Source organism: Passer montanus, unplaced genomic scaffold, assembly GCF_014805655.1.
Source record: "Passer montanus isolate IOZ18808 unplaced genomic scaffold, ASM1480565v1 scaffold261, whole genome shotgun sequence".
Classification (NCBI taxonomy): Eukaryota; Metazoa; Chordata; class Aves; order Passeriformes; family Passeridae; genus Passer; species Passer montanus.
In genome coordinates, this window is record NW_024367273.1 from 64,093 (window position 1) to 79,488 (window position 15,396).

The window sequence follows — 15,396 nt, forward strand, 5'->3', positions numbered from 1 at the left end:
TGCAAGATCCACACAGGGGAAGGACCCTGTGAGTGTGGGGAGTGTGGGAAGAGCCTCAACCCGAGCTCCAAGCTCGTCACCCGCCAGCACATCCACAATCGGGATGCAGGAAGAGCTTCGTGCGCTGCTCCACCTCCATCCCCCATGGGAGGATCCGCGCTGGATGATCCCCAGTGACCCCGTTGGGCAGAGCCCTGGTGATCCGTGGTCCTGGTGATCCCCCTTGGGTGGGGGGAAGGTGTTGGAGAGATTTCTTTCCCTTCTCCTTGTGCTGCTGTGATTTGGTTGGTAATAAATTCACTCCCTGTGCCCAGGCTGGGTCTGTTGCGCCCGTGCTGGTGCTGGTGCTCCAGGCGGGATCTCTCCCCATTTTCTTCCAGCTCCTGGGCCTCTCCTCAGCCATTTGCAGAGCCAATCAGAGCGCGCGGCGCTGATGACTCACCAGTTGCCAGGCAGACCAGCAGAGCCCAGGGCTCCTCACCTGGGCTCCACCTGGGCTCCGCCTTCCCCCCAGACTCTACCGCGAGGGGAATTTGGGGAGGGGGGAGGTGTCAGACCCTGCCCGGCGCTGGCCATGGGGCGAGGGGCGGCAGCTGCGACCGTACCGGTGGCACTGGTGGCACTGGTGCTGCTGGGAGCCCCCCCGGCTGCGGGCGCCGAGCTCTCGGGTGAGCGGGAGGGCGGGAAGTGTTGGGAGGGTGGGAACGGTGGAGGGAAAAGTGGGAGGTGGGACCCTCAAATTGATGTGGGGGGTGGTGCTGGCGACTGAGTTATGGAAAAGGGGGAGGAAAATACGGAGAAAGGTGGAAAAGAGGAAGAGGGGCCGCGGGAAGAAAGGGCCTCCAAGGGGTGGCACGTGGGGCACAAGGGGTGCAGAGTGGGGATCCGGGGTTGAGCTCTCGGTTTGCTGTGGGGTGCTGGGGGCTCCTGGTGAGGCACCCTCTGACCTGTGTCCTGCACACACAGGAGTGTTCCAGGAGATGGTTAAGACCGAATGTCATTTCATTAACGGCACCGAGCGGATGAGGTTCGTGAAGAGGTTCATCTATAACCGGGAGCAGTACGTGCACTTCAACAGCGATGTGGGGCACTTTGTAGGGGACACCCCCTATGGGGAGGAGCTTGCCAGGTACTGGAACAGCGACCTGGAATGGATGGAGCACAGACGGGATGCGGTGGACAGGCACTGCCGGCACAACTACGAGTTGTCCACCCCGTTCCTCGTGAAGCGCCGAGGTGAGCGTGGGGCAGAGCGTGTCCCCTCGGGCCCTGCCCTGTCAGTGACCTTGGAGCCCCTCAAAACTTCTCTGGGAATAACCCCAGACATGTCAGCCCTTCCTGTGCCCATCCCCGTGGCCTCTTGCCCACCCCGCAGTGTCCCGCAGCTCTCCCAGTCCATCACAGTCTCTCCCAGTCCATTCCCAGTTCATCCCAGTCTCTCCCAGTGCCCCCCGGTGTGTCCATCTCAGCCTAGCGTGCTGCTGACGCCTCTCAGCCAATCAGAATGCGTGTCTCTGATGACTCATCCGTTGCCAGGCAGACCCGCAGCGCCGAGTGCCCCGCGCTGGACTCGGCCTCCCAGCGCCGCGCGCGTCATTCCCAGTTCCTCCCAGTGCCGCCCCAGTCCCTCCCAGTGCCAGGCACTTCCTTCCCAGTCCCTTTCAGTTCATTCCCATTCCATTCCCAGTCCTTCTCGGTCCACTCTCAGACTTCCACTCTCACTCCTGGTGCCCTTCCAGCATTCTCCAACCCCCTCCCAGACCCTCCCCAATCCCTCTCAATGTTACCCGGGTCCTTCTCCGTGTCTCCCATTTTACCCGCATCTTATTCCAGTGTCTCCTCGCTCTCTCCCAGTGCCTCCCACCGTGTCCATCTCGCTGGTGCCCTCGAGCTCCCAGCCCGGCCCCGGCCGCCTGCTCTGCTCCGTGATGGATTTCTACCCTGCCGCGATCCAGGTGAGGTGGTTCCAGGGCCAGCAGGAGCTCTCTGTGCTGGCCACCGACATTTTGCCCAACGGGGACTGGACCCACCAGCTGCTGGTGCTGCTGGAAGCGCCGCCCCGGCGCGGGGTCACCTATACCTGCCAGGTGGAGCACGTCAGCCTGGAGCAGCCCCTGAGCCAGCACTGGGGTACGGCGCGGCACCCACAGCGCCGGGAACAGGGGAGTGGGACTGGGGGGACTGAGAGGGGAGTTGGTGGTAGCTGGGAGTAATTGGGAGGGAGTTTGAGGGAGGCAGGGGGTAACTAGGAGAAGGGTTTGGATAGCCTGGGAGGGCAGAGAAGAGTTTTGGAGGATGCTGGGAAGACTGGGATGCTGTTAAGGGTTTCCTGGTGGATTCTGAAAGGGAACATCCTGGTGGTGCTGGAAGGGAGCCTGACGGAGCTGGAAGCAGGTTGGGGATGTAAAAGCGGGGCTGGGATGGGAGCTGAGTGTGCTTCAATCTACTAGAAGTGATCTTGGTGAGTCCTGGTGGGATTGGGAAGGGACTGGGAAAAGGTTTGGGGGATCATTGGGAGATGGTGTCAGCTGGGAGGGGGTTTGGGTGGTACTAGGGAGGTTGGATGGGGATAGGAAAGAGGTCTCATGGTCTTGGGTGGGCTGGAGGGGTATTAAGGTGCATGGGGTGTCTGTGAGAGGTTTGGGGGTGCTGAGCCCTGCGGAACCCCCAGAGATGCCACCGGACAGTGCCCGCAGGAAGATGCGGACGGGGATCGGGGGCTTTGTGTTGGGCTTCATCTTCCTGGCGCTGGGGCTCGGCTTCTACCTGCGCAAGAAGGTGAGGGGGGGGTCCTGGGGGCCATGTCCCCCCCATGCCGGAGCGTGTGTGCTCCCCCCGGGGCCCCCAGCCCGGTGTCACCCCCTTTTCTCTGCCCACAGAGCTCCTGAGCCGCCGCCAGCCACAGCCCCTCCCCGTGGCCTCGGGCCCGGCCAGGACCCCCCACTCTGTCCCTGCGCTGATTTTGGGGGGCTCGTGTGTCCCCCCAGCCCTGCTGTCACTCTGCCCCCACTCAGCTGCTCCGAGTGTTCCAAATAAAGTTTCCCAGTTCTCCCCGATCCCGTTTATGGGGGAGCTGTGTGGAGGAATTTTGGGGGAACGCTCAGAGATACTGTGATGGGAGGGGGCAGAATCGGCTCCAGGGTGGATCAGGAATGGGGATACCCGTGAGTTCCCTGTGTGTGCCCCCACTCTGGGTGCTGGGAGCCTACCCTGGATGTGGGCAAGGAGCTCTTGGGTGAGAGGGGGAGCAGCACAGGGAAGAGGGGAAACGTGTTTCAGAGGGGGGTAAGAGGAGGGATAACAGCAGCAAAGGGATTCCCGTGGGAGTCCCTTCATGTCCCCATCACTGGATCTCTTGAGCAGCTCCCTGGGGTTCTGGGGGGGAAGGGGAGTGTGTAAGCAGAACCTTCCTGGGGGGGTCCCCATTCCCCCTGTCCCTCCCTGGGGGACTGACAGTGGGGGTGACCCCACCCAGCAGCCAGTGCTGCGGTGGCCGTGGGGCAGAGCCGGGTGGGAATGGGGGATCCAGGGTGGTCCCTTGAGCCCCCAACCTGCTGTGGGGTGCTGGGGTCTGTTGGGGGTGAGGGGAGGCACCCCCTCACCTGTCTCCTTTCCCACACAGGTGTGTTCCATTTCTGGGGAAAAGCCCACTGTCACTTCCTCGATGGCAACAACTGGCTGAAGTTTGTGGACAAGGGACATCCACAACTGGGAGTAATTTGGGCTCAGGACATACCCCAAAGTTTTGAGGTGGGATTGAGCAGTTTGGAGGTGGAGTTGAGCCATTTTCAGTGGGATGGAGTAGTTTTGAGGCACCATCCATCCCTCTCTGCTTGTGGGGAGCAGAGCTGTGAGGGACTGAAATGTCCCGGGTTAATGGCTCGAACCATTGGCAAAAGCAGAGGGGCTTTGCTGGCCATGGGCATGGGAAGTGCCCGGGGCAGAGGGCATGAACAGCCAGCCCCAGACGGGACAAGCTGGGCTGGGAGCCAGGGAAGGGAAGAGGCCGATCAGGAGCAGATGCTGCCACGTGGGACAGGGCTTTGGACAGGGCAGTGCCCTCCATTACACAACTGCCTCGCCTCTGGAAACTCCCCTGGGGAAGGCCCAGGACATTCGCACAGAGAGGGCTGGAGCTTTTCATCCCTTCACATGGGCCATACCTGGCTCAGCTGCGCTGCTGGGAGAGGCAGGGCCACATCTCAGAAGGGGCCAGAAACCATCAGAGCCGCCCAAAGTGCCCCAGGATCCACAGTGTGACATCAGACAGTGTAAAACTCCCTCCAGAGGAGGTACCTGGGCATTCACCCAAACCTGAATCCATACTGACCCACAGAATCTGGTGTTTCTGGGGCTTTTCCAACCCCCAAGGGGTACATCCTGGGACCATCATTTAGGCAAAGGACAAGGACATTGCAACAGTCTATTTTTATTGCTGGATCCAGGGCTGGTGCCTGTGTATCTTTCTACTTTTATACTTACTTTCTTTTCCCTTATAAGTTTTCCAAAGTGTTATTGTAATGATAGAGATGGTAACCAAAAGGGTTCGAAAACTGCTTTACATGGCAAAGAAATTGTTCTAAAATAAACCAAACAGAGATATATTTATAAACACAGATCAATCACTGTTGTTTCACATTAATGTGTGCCAGGGCATCCATGAACCAGAACATTGGTTACCCTCGCCTTCAGGAGTGGATCAGAACAGGAGCCACTGTTGGAAGACATGGGGGAAGCTTCTGGAAGCTCCTCACAGAAGCCACCCGTGGAGCACCCCTGTTTCCAACACCTGATCACCCAAACCCAATACAATGCCCAACATGGATTGCCAGGAACATGATTCACTCGGTCTGCCCAGCGGGGCTCACTGTGGATCATCCAACGTAGGTCCTGCAGTGGGTGATGGAGTTGGAGCAGTGTTTGAAGCCCTTCCCATACTTGGGGCACTCATAGGGGTTCCCCTTCCAGAGAATCCATTGGTGTAAGGTCAAGGTAGAGCTCTGGGTGAAGTTTTCCCACAGTCAGGACACTCATAGGGCCATTCCCCCGTGTGGATATTCTGGTGGTGAATCAGGTGGGAGCTCTGGCTGAAGTTCCTCCCTCACTCCCCACACTTGTACAGCCATTCCCTGGAGTGCAGGCACTGGTGGCTGATGAGGTTAGAGTGGTCACTAAAGCTCTGCACACATTCCCTGCACCTGCAGGGCCATTATCCCCTGTGAATTACCTGATGGCAGATCAGACAGGAGCCGTGGCTGAAGCTCTTCCCACATTCCAAGCACTTCTAGGGCTGTTCCTCCATGTGGATCTTCTGGTGCCAGATCAGGTAGCAGCTCCATCTGAAGCTCCTGCCGTGTTCCAAGCACCTGTAGCAGATCTCTCCAATGCGAAACCACTCAAGGACCACCAGGTCAGAGCTCTGGATGAAGCTTTGGCCACCTTCCTGACACAGGATAGGTCTTTCCTCCTTGGAGCACTGTGGGCTGTGTTTGGAGACCCTCCTCATGGGATACCACTGCAGCTTCTCCTCCCCATTGTATTCTTGTGCCATGGAGTCACTCAAAATGGCCTCTTTCACGAGGTTCTGATGCAGGGATTTGTCCTCCCTGGTCTGTCAGTTCCTGGGGAAGGATAGAGAGGAGAGGAATGAAGGAGGGACAGAAGGAGGAAGGAAGGGAGGGAGAGAGGGGGGGATGGGATGGGATGGGATGGGATGGGATGGGATGGGATGGGATGGGATGGGATGGGATGGGATGGGATGGGATGGGATGGGATTTGCCTCCATGCAAGCGGGAAGGGGAAGGACATCCCCCAAATCCATCCCTGGCAGGACAATGTTGGCAGTGGGGTTGTCCTGCAGCTGGGGGCAATGCTGGGCTGGGAGGTGGAGCAGAGGAGAGGGGGAAAGGGGCAGTGACTTCCTCCTCACCTGCCTGGGTGCTCCTGTCTGGTGTTTCCACTTTGGTTTCCCTCTGTCTGGCCTGCTGGGAGTCTCATGTATATTGGGAATTCCCCATCTCCAGGGTTCCTCACTTTCAAGACTGATGGGGGTCCTGGGAATCCCTGGGTTCAGCCCTCTCCAGGATCTCTCCTTCTCCCAGGTTACCCCTCACTGAGCTTTGCCTCTCTCTGGGCTGTCAGGGCCCCTCACTTCCAGTATTGCCTTATCGTGGCAATGATCCCCTGAACGGGGAATAGTTAACATTGACTCCATGATTGCAGAAGGCTGATCAATTGCTTTATTAAACTATACTACATTATGCTATACTACTCTTAAGAAACTCGTAACCCTCACTGACTGTCCAATACAGCTTTAACCTAATTGGTCAATCAATCCAAACCCCATCCAGTGTCCAATCAAGAAACCACCCTTTGGTTAACAATCTCCATAACACATTCCACATGTGCACAACAACAGGTGCAGCAAATGGAGATAAGAATTGTTTCTTATCCTGTTCTCTGAACTTTCTCACAGCTTCTCACAGCTTCCCAGGAAAATCCTGGGACTATGTGTCTCTGTTTGTTCAGAGGACACGTGGTTACCACACTGCCTCTCTCAGTTCTCCCCTCTCCAGGGGTCTTGGCCTTCCCCCAGCCCTGGCTCTCCTGAGGAGTCCCCAGAAATGGAGTTAATGGTCCCCCAGCCCTGGTACTGGCTGATTGCCATGTAGCTCCAGGGATTCCACATCCCCTGCCAACCACCACGGCTCAGCTGGCAGCAGCCACCAGGAGTCCCCAGACAAATATAATCTCTGGAATCCCCCAGCATCTCCTGAGGGACATTTGCAGATCAGCTCTGGAGTTCTGCAAAATCCAGATATCACCTCAATATCAACAAATACTGAGAGACACCCCCCACCCACCCTGGATATTTGAGGCAAGCTCCCCCTCCCCAGTCACCTGTGGGAGGTGAGGGGGGATGAGGCTCCAGGCTGGGGAAGGCTGCAGATACAGGTAGCAGTGGATCCATGAGGTTCCTGCTATTCCTCCTCCCCTTCCTCCTCCTCCCTAATTCCATCTCCTTTTCCTCCTATTTCAATTAGTACAAATACAACTCAATAATACAATTCCACTTCTCTAAGGCCCATGGGTGTCTTTCACAGTGATGGACTGAAGACCAAGATTTCAGAGACAATGTGGTGGAAACTCCTCAAAAAAATTCTCTTCCACCCACCCAACCCAACTCCATGGATACTCACACAATGCCAACATGTAAACACTCTTGGTTTGGCCTTAATTTTCTTTTGATTCCTCCTCATTGCTTTAAAACACCTGAAAGTGGGGTAAAAATAAAGAAGTTGAAAAAAGACATGTAAAACCCTCCTATTTGACTGTTTTTGGGGGAGAATTTTGGAGTTCAGGGGGATATTCCAGGGGATTTGGGGATTCTGTGGGGATGTAGGGGAGTCTTCTGCATCGGTGTGCACAGCCAAAGCCAAGAGGGATTGACCAATCATCTTAAAACAACACAATCACACTGAAAATGGCTCCATGCCTCCCCAAAATCTCTTGATACAAAACTCAAGTGGCTTAATTCCACTTTCAAAACATCTTGAGTGGGGCCTCTGGGCAACGTTTGGGCAGACACAGGGTTTTTTCCCAACGTGGATCCTGCAATGGGAGATCAAGTCCATTCTCTGGCCAAAGCTCTTCCCACAGCAGACCAGTCTCTTGCCATGATGAATCCTGGGTGGGAGCTGAGGTTGGAGCTGTCACTGAAGCTCCTCCAACACTCAGGGCAGGTGGTCACTCATGGGTGAGGGATAGATCAGGCTGTGTAAGGACCTGAGGAGCAGAGCTGCCCATCTCAAACACTGCCAAGGCCACAGAAGGGCTTTGCCATGGGATAAGCACACAAGGGAGTAACAGGAAGGTGCTGACTCCAGGCCTGGCAGAGGCGAGATCTGGGTGGCACATGCTGGGAAATGCATGCCTACAAAAATTCCCACTGTGGCAAAGTGTGTAAAGAAGCAACTGCTCATATGCATCATCACCAGTCAAATGAAGCTCACCACAAGCTATGGACACATTTGCAGCTGTCACCACCAATGACCACTGAATCCTCCCTCCCTCCTGCCCTCCCCCAGTATTCCGATATTCCTCAGTGGATACTTGGCACTTGGGCTGTAGGTAGGATCAAGGTGGGACAATTGTCCAGGTGTTATCTCAGGCCTGGGGGAGGTTAACAAAGCTGGGGAGGAGAATGGGTTACTGAGAATGGACACAAAGATTGCAGAATTTATAGGCCACAAGGAAATCCCAATCCAGCAACTGTGTGAAATCAGCTCTGGCTGGATCAAAGGGAATTCTGGGAGGGGCAGACAGTGACCACCAACCCACGGCCACCAACCCCAGAAACAGCCAACTCAAAAGAAAAGAAACTCTGAGCATGCAGGCTAACAAATGCAGTCTTCCTAATGAATTTCTGTTCTGCCAGTTGATTGGGGCAGCACAAAAGACACAACTTTAAGAAATAAACATATTTTTTTTTAGTTCAAAAGAGCAAAGAATTAAAAAAGGATAAGTAATGCACCAAATAATTAGTACAAAAGATTGCCTATAGTGATTAATAAAGATCCTTGAATGACTGACCCTGTGGAAAGGTGACCCACATTGCAGCAGTTTGGGGAGGACTGTTGCCCCTGTGATGGACTCATGTTGCAGCAGTTTGCAGACAGCCGTTTCCTCACTCTAGAGAAGTTTATGGAGAACTGTCTCCTGTGGTAGGGACCCCACAGAGCAGCAGAGGAACAACTCCTCTCCCTGAGCAGTGGGAGAAGCCACAGATGATGAACTGACTGTAACCCCCATTCCCTGTCTCCTTGTGCTGCTGGGATAGAGCTGGGATGGACGGAGGGTTGGGGGAAGGTGGTTTTAAGGGTTTATTTTATTTATTATCCTGCTCTGATTTTGTAGTTCATTTCATATCTGAAAACTGAGCCTGTTTTGCCTGTGATGATGTTTGGTGAGGAATGACTCTCCCAGTCCTTATCTCAACCCATGAACCCTTTGTTACATATTTCCTCTCCCCCATCTGACTGTGGAGGGGAGTGAGTAAGTGGCTTTCGTGGGTGCGTGGCATCTGGCCAGCATCAACCCACATGTGGGTTCCACCCAAAGCCTGGTCAGGGCTCAAGAAGGAACCAAGGCTTTGATGATGTACCTCCAAACAAGGCCACATACCTGATTTCATTGCTTTGACTGTCCCCTAAATATGGAAAGATAAAAGCACTTGTATCACATTACATGTTTTACTAATGATCATTGATATTTCACTAATTAGCAGATGCAAGTATCATATAAGGTTTGGTTGGAAGGTTCATCTAGAGATCAGCTTTGATGCAGGGCCTGTTGTTCAGGCCTCAGTACTTCAATTTCCGATGTCAGTCCCCATCCTGATAGAAGTTCTTTCCCCTGTGTTCATCCAGGTGCCCCAGGGAACCAGGAGGAGGTGAAGACCACCAGCCAGGTGTCTTCCCAATGTGGATCATGTGGAACACGGGTCACCAGGTTTTCACCCACCATGGATCACCAGGAATGTGGATCACCATGCTTTTGCACACTATGGGTCACTGTGGATAATGCAACATGGGTCCTCTAGTGGGTGATGAAGTTGGAGCAGGGGATAAAACTCTTCCTGAAGTCAGGGCACTTGTAGGGCTTCCCCTACTCATGGGTCCATTGGTGTGAAATCAAGGCAGAGCTGTAGGAGAAGCTCTTCCCATACTCAGGACACTTGTAGGGCCTCTCCCTGGTGTGGATGTGCTGGTGGGTGACGAGGGTGGAGTTGTGTTTGAAGCCCTTCCCACAGTCAGGGCAGCAGAAGGGGCTCTCTCTCTCTCTCTCTCTCTCTCTCTCAGTGTTTGCTCATGCATGACCATCAGATGGGAGCGCCTCCGAAAACTCTTCCTACACTCAGGATACTTGTAGGGCCATTCCTCACTGTGGATCTTCTGGTGGTAGATCAAGCGGGATCTGAAGCTGAATCTATTTCTGCAGTTGGGGCACTAGTAGGGCTCTGCAGTGTGGACAAGGTGGTGGAAGAGGAGGTTGGAACTCCAGCTGAAGCTCTTCCTCTGTTCCCCGCATTTGTAGGGCTGCTCCCTAGTGTGCAGGCTCTGGTGCATGATGAGGTTGGAGCAGTCACTGAAGTCCTTCCCACATTTCAGGCACTTGTATGGCTGTTCCTAGGTGTGAATATTCTGGTGGCAGATCAGATAGGATCTTTGCCTGAAGCTCTTCCCACATTCCAAGCACCTGTACACCTGTAGTGCTTCTCATCAATATGATGCTGCTTGTAGACCACCCAGGTCTGAGCTCTGGCTGAAGCTCTGGCTGCCTTCCTGGCACAGTGTGTGTCTTTTCTCCTCAGAGCACCCTGGGCTGGATTTGGAGCCCTTCCTCATGGGATATTTCTGGGATTTTTCCTCCCTGTTGGATTCCTGTGCTGCGGAGGTGCTCAAAATGGCCTCTTCCTCAATGTTCTGCCAGGAGATTTCTCCTCCCTGGTCTCTGCCTGCAGCTCAGTGCCTGGCAGGAGGAAGGACAAGGAGAGGATGGGATTTGCCTCTGTGCCAGAGGGAAGGGGAAGGACTTCCCCCAAATCCATCAGGATGGCATCAGCAGCAATGTTGTCCTGCAGCCAGGGGAGATACTGGGCTGGGAAATGGAGCAGAGGAGAGGGGGGAAAGGGCAGTGACTTCCTCCTCACCTGCCTCAGTGTGCTGGGACATCTTCCTCTTTCTTACAGCCTCCTTCTCCATCCAGCCAAGGCTTAGAAATGACAAATCCTGGTTTTGGGGAAAAACAAGGCATGGAACTGTTGTGTAACAAGGTGTGACAGTGTTGGGTTGGGGTTTCCTCCTGTCCAAATCCATCTCCAGAAGTCACCAGGCATCCTGTGTTCACACATACCTCCAAAACAAGATGCAGACCAGAAACCCGTCCTATGAGAAAAGAAGGGCACTGGTGAGTTTTTCAAGAAGCAAAAGCATACACAGCTGACTGTGCTTGTGGACGAGCAGCTGCTGGATTTAGCAATTCCCTTCAGTGTGCACAAAAGCCCAGTGCTCTGCTGCTTCATTCTTTGCCTTCTGTGATTTGCACAGGACTGAAGCTGAGCAAGGCTATTCAGCTTTGCCCCTTTTCAGCATCTGTGCTACACGTATGCACTGTGATATCTGAGAGATCTTTTGCCTTTGTGAGGCTGTAATGTGCCCTCTGGTAAAAAGACCTCCCTGTGGTCTGCTGACTTTGGGGTTCTGGGGGTGTCCCCTATACAGGGTGATGGGGGTCCTGCATGTATTTAAAGTTAGATCTCCCCAGCCTCTTCAGGCTGCATGTTTCCTGGCAATTTCAGGTGTCTTCCCTCTATGGTCTTCCCACTTTGGGGTTTTTGAGGTTCCCCTTCTCTGGGCTGCTTGGGGGTACCATGGGTCCAGGTTCTTCCCCTTCTCTGCAGTCCAGCTTATGAATGCCGAGGGTTTTGGGCATCCCAGGGGTTCTTTCTCTTCTGACTGTGTCCCAGGGATCCCCTTTCTCTATGCTGTTGGGGGTCCTGGCTTCCCTCCTACGTTGTTTACTTCTCCTCCTATCAAGACTGCCTTGGGTCCTCCCTCTTAGGATTCTGGTTTCAGGGCTCTGGGGCTCCTCCCTCTTTCTCCCACCCCTCCAGCCTTCTGGGGGTCCCTCAGCACCAGTTTCACCCCTCTCCCCACACTGGGGATTCCACGTTTCCCCCTAGTCTGGCTCTCCCCAGGGTCTCCAATACTGCTGTCCTCACCAGCACCCCTCAGTGCTTCCACATGGCTCTGGGAACCCCGCACTGCACCACTCATCGCAGGGACTCTGCCAGGGACCACCAGTATCCCACTAAGGAGCATTTGCAGCTCAGTCTCGAAGTCCTGCAAGCTGAAAATATCCTACTCCGCCCAGAAAATAGTCCCAGGGACACCCAAGATATTTGGGCCGAGCTCCTCTTCCCTGGTTACCTCCAGAACGCAGGGAGGGAGAAACCCCCAGGGTCGAACTGGGCTGCGGAAACAGTGACCGCAGCAAGACAATTCCTTTTCTCTCTTCCTCCTCCTTGTCTCTCCCTGCTTCTCCTCTTCCTCCTCCTTAATCCCGCTTTTGTTCTCCTTCTTTGTCCACCCTTTCTCTCACTCCTCCTTCATCCCTCCTTCTCCATCCCTTCTCCTCCCCCCTCCACAACCAGCACTGCCTGGAGCAGCACTGGCCCCTCCTGCACTGCCTTCTATGTTTGCAGAGCTGTTCGCTTGGGCTCCAATGTTTTAAGGTCACTTAAAGAATCACCAGGAAACCCATCAGCAAAAACAGGCCTCATATAAAAACGACCCTACAACAAAGTTCCTTGGCAAGGTTCACTCTGCCACATACTGGATGCTTAAAGCACTCTGAGAAACAGCAAAAATCAAAAATCAATCAATTCAAATGGAAATAAACCCAAAACCATTTTACTGCATGCTGGGTGGTGGGGTGGTGGGACAGAGGAGCAGGGGAGAGAAAAGGATAGAAAAAGGTAAGGATAAAAAGGAATATGAAAGACCCCACTGTTGAGTCACAAGGGTCAGAGTAGACAACTGTGCAGAACTGAGCCTGGATTTCAACAGTTTATGCTTAAAGCCCCAATAGCACTTAACTTAAACTTAACTGAAACTTAATCAGTAACTTCACATACAATTTATTACACCACAACAGGAACATACCCACAGGCCCAACTGGCTTACATACCTTAAGTACCTCTGACTCCAGGAGAGCGGCATTCCCAGGACATTTGCTATGGCATATTCAGTGTCACACACATATGGACAGGAGGAGTCTGTACGAGGTCCCTGTGGGGAATTCCCCTGGAATCCAGTGGAATTCTCCTTTCAGTTGCCTTTGCATCTTCCCACCAGGTGCAGGGCAGAGCCTCAAGGAGTTGAGGGGCTCAGCCCAGGACCCGTCATCATTTGGGGATGCCCCAAGTGCAGCAAACAGGAGAGTTCACAGCTCGCAGAGGCCCCAGCACAGGGAGGTCGCTGTCGCAGCTGCTGCAGCCCAGCAGAGTTCCAAGGGTGTAATGTGGAATCGGTGGTGAGAGACAGAGACACAATTCAGAGTTACAAGTGGCAATAATAGAGAGAGCTTTGTTGTTTGAACCTAGCTTTATATAGGGGGTTTGAAAATGCCCCAGTCTAAACCACTCATTGGTCTGATCTTAACACCTCTCAGTTCTCCGAGCGAGATGTCTGCAGCTTAGGGTGGAATGTGATTGGGTGAAATTGCCCAGTACAAGTCAGCTTGTACTGTAACTCAAAGGTCTCACTCAGGGCTGCTGTTTATAGGGCCCAAGGGATGGGTTTTAGTCACAGACATTTTCCACCCTGGCCCAAGATCAGGCCACTGACTTTCTGGGAAAGGTTGAGACCAAAAATATGATCCCATTAGGGATGTTATTCAGGCAAAAGAAAAAACGTTTCCAAGGCTTTTAGTTAATAAGCAGGAGCTTTTTGGACAGCACCACTTCCTGGAGCAGATAGTGTTTGTGGTAAGCCCCAAAGGAGCTGAGCCCAGGGTTTGGTCACCAAGGCCAAGGCCTAAAGAGCATTTCTCAGATCATGCTTTGGCTTAGGGAAGGGTGGATGGACTCTTCCTCGAGTGTGTCCACTGATGCTTTGCGAAATCTGAGCTACTCCAAAACCTCTTTCCTTGTTTCCCACAGTTGTAAGGCCATTCCCTGTGTGCCAGGGCTGGTGGGTAGCGAAGGTGGAGGGAGGTGTCCCCACCATAGTGCCTGAACTGCTCCTTGGTGTAGATGCTCCTGCCCATGAACCTCACCTGCTCGGGGTCATTCAGGAAGTGGTACTCGGCCTTTCCCATCCACTGAACACCCTTCTATGGGCAGAGAGGCAGGTCAGTGGCACCTCAACTCCCAGCAACCCCCCGAATCCCACAGCAGGTTGGGAGCTCAAGAGGCCACCCCTGCCACCTTTTTCACACCCTGCTCTGCCACATGGCCGCTGCAGCACTGGCTGATGGATGGAAGAGAGAGGAGGAAGAGGAGCAGGGAGAGGAGGTATCATGTGCATCCACCGTTTAATGCACCTGCAGTCCCTCTGCCCCTGGAGGATTGGCCCCTCACATCCCTCAGGTGACCAGGGAGAGGGAGCTTATCTCAGATATCTTGGGCAGTCCCCAAGAGCATTGTTTTTGCAGGACATGCCGTGGGTGCTGGCAGCAATTGCCTGGTGCTGGCCAGGGGTGTGGAATGCTGGTTTTGGGGACTTCCTGGGAGAGACTAATGTGGGAAAGCCTGGGACCCCTGCAGTGGGGAAGATGGAAATGGGCAATACTGGAACCGTGGGGCCTCTGGCAGACTGGAGGTGGGAGTGATATGGATAGGGGAGAGCCCTGGGTACCCTGGAGCTTGGAATGGGGGGCTGGGAGAGGAGGGAGCCCAAGAGCGCAGAGGGGCACGGAGATCACTGAAGTATAGGCTGGAAAAAGGGGGGGTCTGGAGAGGGACAATTCCTGGGACTGCTAACAGGCTTGAGACAGGGAACCCCTAATAAAACGTGGGACCTTCAGCAGTACAGGCAGGGGGAGCCCCAAGAACCTCAAAGTGGAGAGACCAGAGATGGGTTTTGGGCTGAATCTTGGTGTTTTGAAAATCTCTGTGGACACAAGATGCCTGGTGACTTCTAGAGATAGACTTGGGCAGGAGGAACCTCCAACCCAACATGCTCACACCTTGTTTATCCTCCCAAAAAAGGATTTCTTATTCCAAAACTTGGCCAGATTTCTTATTCCAAAACTTGGAGGAGGAGGCTGCAAGGAAGAGGAATGTAGGAATGCAGCTGGCTAGGATGAATAGTGGTTTAGCCTCAGTGGCATATACAGGAGGCATCAACCTGAGACCATGGGAAACAGGACACTGAAAGAGAGCTATCTGGTCAGGTCATGGTGAAAAGAGTGTTGTCATGGGAGTTAGTATGTTGATGGTATGTTAATGGAAATATCCTATATTAAGTCACGTTTCTTGTTCTTGTTCTCAGCTGGTTCAGGACCTGTCACATATAAGGTCATGTTGCAAGTTCGTGTTGCTGATTGGACCCCTGTCCTCAGAACAGCCCTATATATTGTTATGTTCGCCCCTCCTATCATTGGATCTTGCCCCTCAGATGGTGTGGTTTCTGTGTTTGTTATTTTGCTGTTAAAGTTCTCTATTTTTCGGGCAAATCCACCGTTCCCATCTCTCTATTTTGCCACATTGCCCCCAGCTGGACTGGACTCGGGGTTGCAGCGAGCCAGACTGCGATAGAGGAAGATGCCCCAGGACACACAGGCAGGTAGAAGGAAGTCACTGCCCTTTTCCCCCTCCTCTATCTTTTAGCT

The 15,396-nt window shown here is 53.7% G+C and overlaps 1 protein-coding gene and 1 pseudogene across 1 annotated transcript; one reads left to right on the plus strand and one right to left on the minus strand.

Annotated features, from left to right (window-relative positions):
- Positions 1–433: 433 nt before the first annotated feature.
- Positions 434–3,006, plus strand: LOC120503615 (class II histocompatibility antigen, B-L beta chain-like). The gene is made up of 5 exons (XM_039712293.1): positions 434–668; positions 967–1,236; positions 1,855–2,130; positions 2,672–2,778; positions 2,880–3,006. Exons 1-5 carry the CDS (start codon positions 434–436, stop codon positions 2,886–2,888), a joined length of 897 nt encoding a protein of 298 aa, XP_039568227.1. The 3' UTR covers positions 2,889–3,006.
- A 2,481-nt stretch (positions 3,007–5,487) lies between these two features.
- Positions 5,488–13,881, minus strand: LOC120503620 (annotated as a pseudogene).
- Between the last annotated feature and the right edge of the window lie 1,515 nt (positions 13,882–15,396).

Excerpts from the sequence above, each read along its gene's own strand:
- LOC120503615 (XM_039712293.1), top strand. The coding sequence starts at position 434 with ATGACTCACCAGTTGCCAGGCAGACCAGCAGAGCCCAGGGCTCCTCAC. Across the intron at positions 669-966 it reads TGCGGGCGCCGAGCTCTCGG|GAGTGTTCCAGGAGATGGTT; the intron begins GTGAGCGGGAGG and ends CTGCACACACAG. Across the intron at positions 2,131-2,671 it reads GCCCCTGAGCCAGCACTGGG|AGATGCCACCGGACAGTGCC; the intron begins GTACGGCGCGGC and ends CGGAACCCCCAG.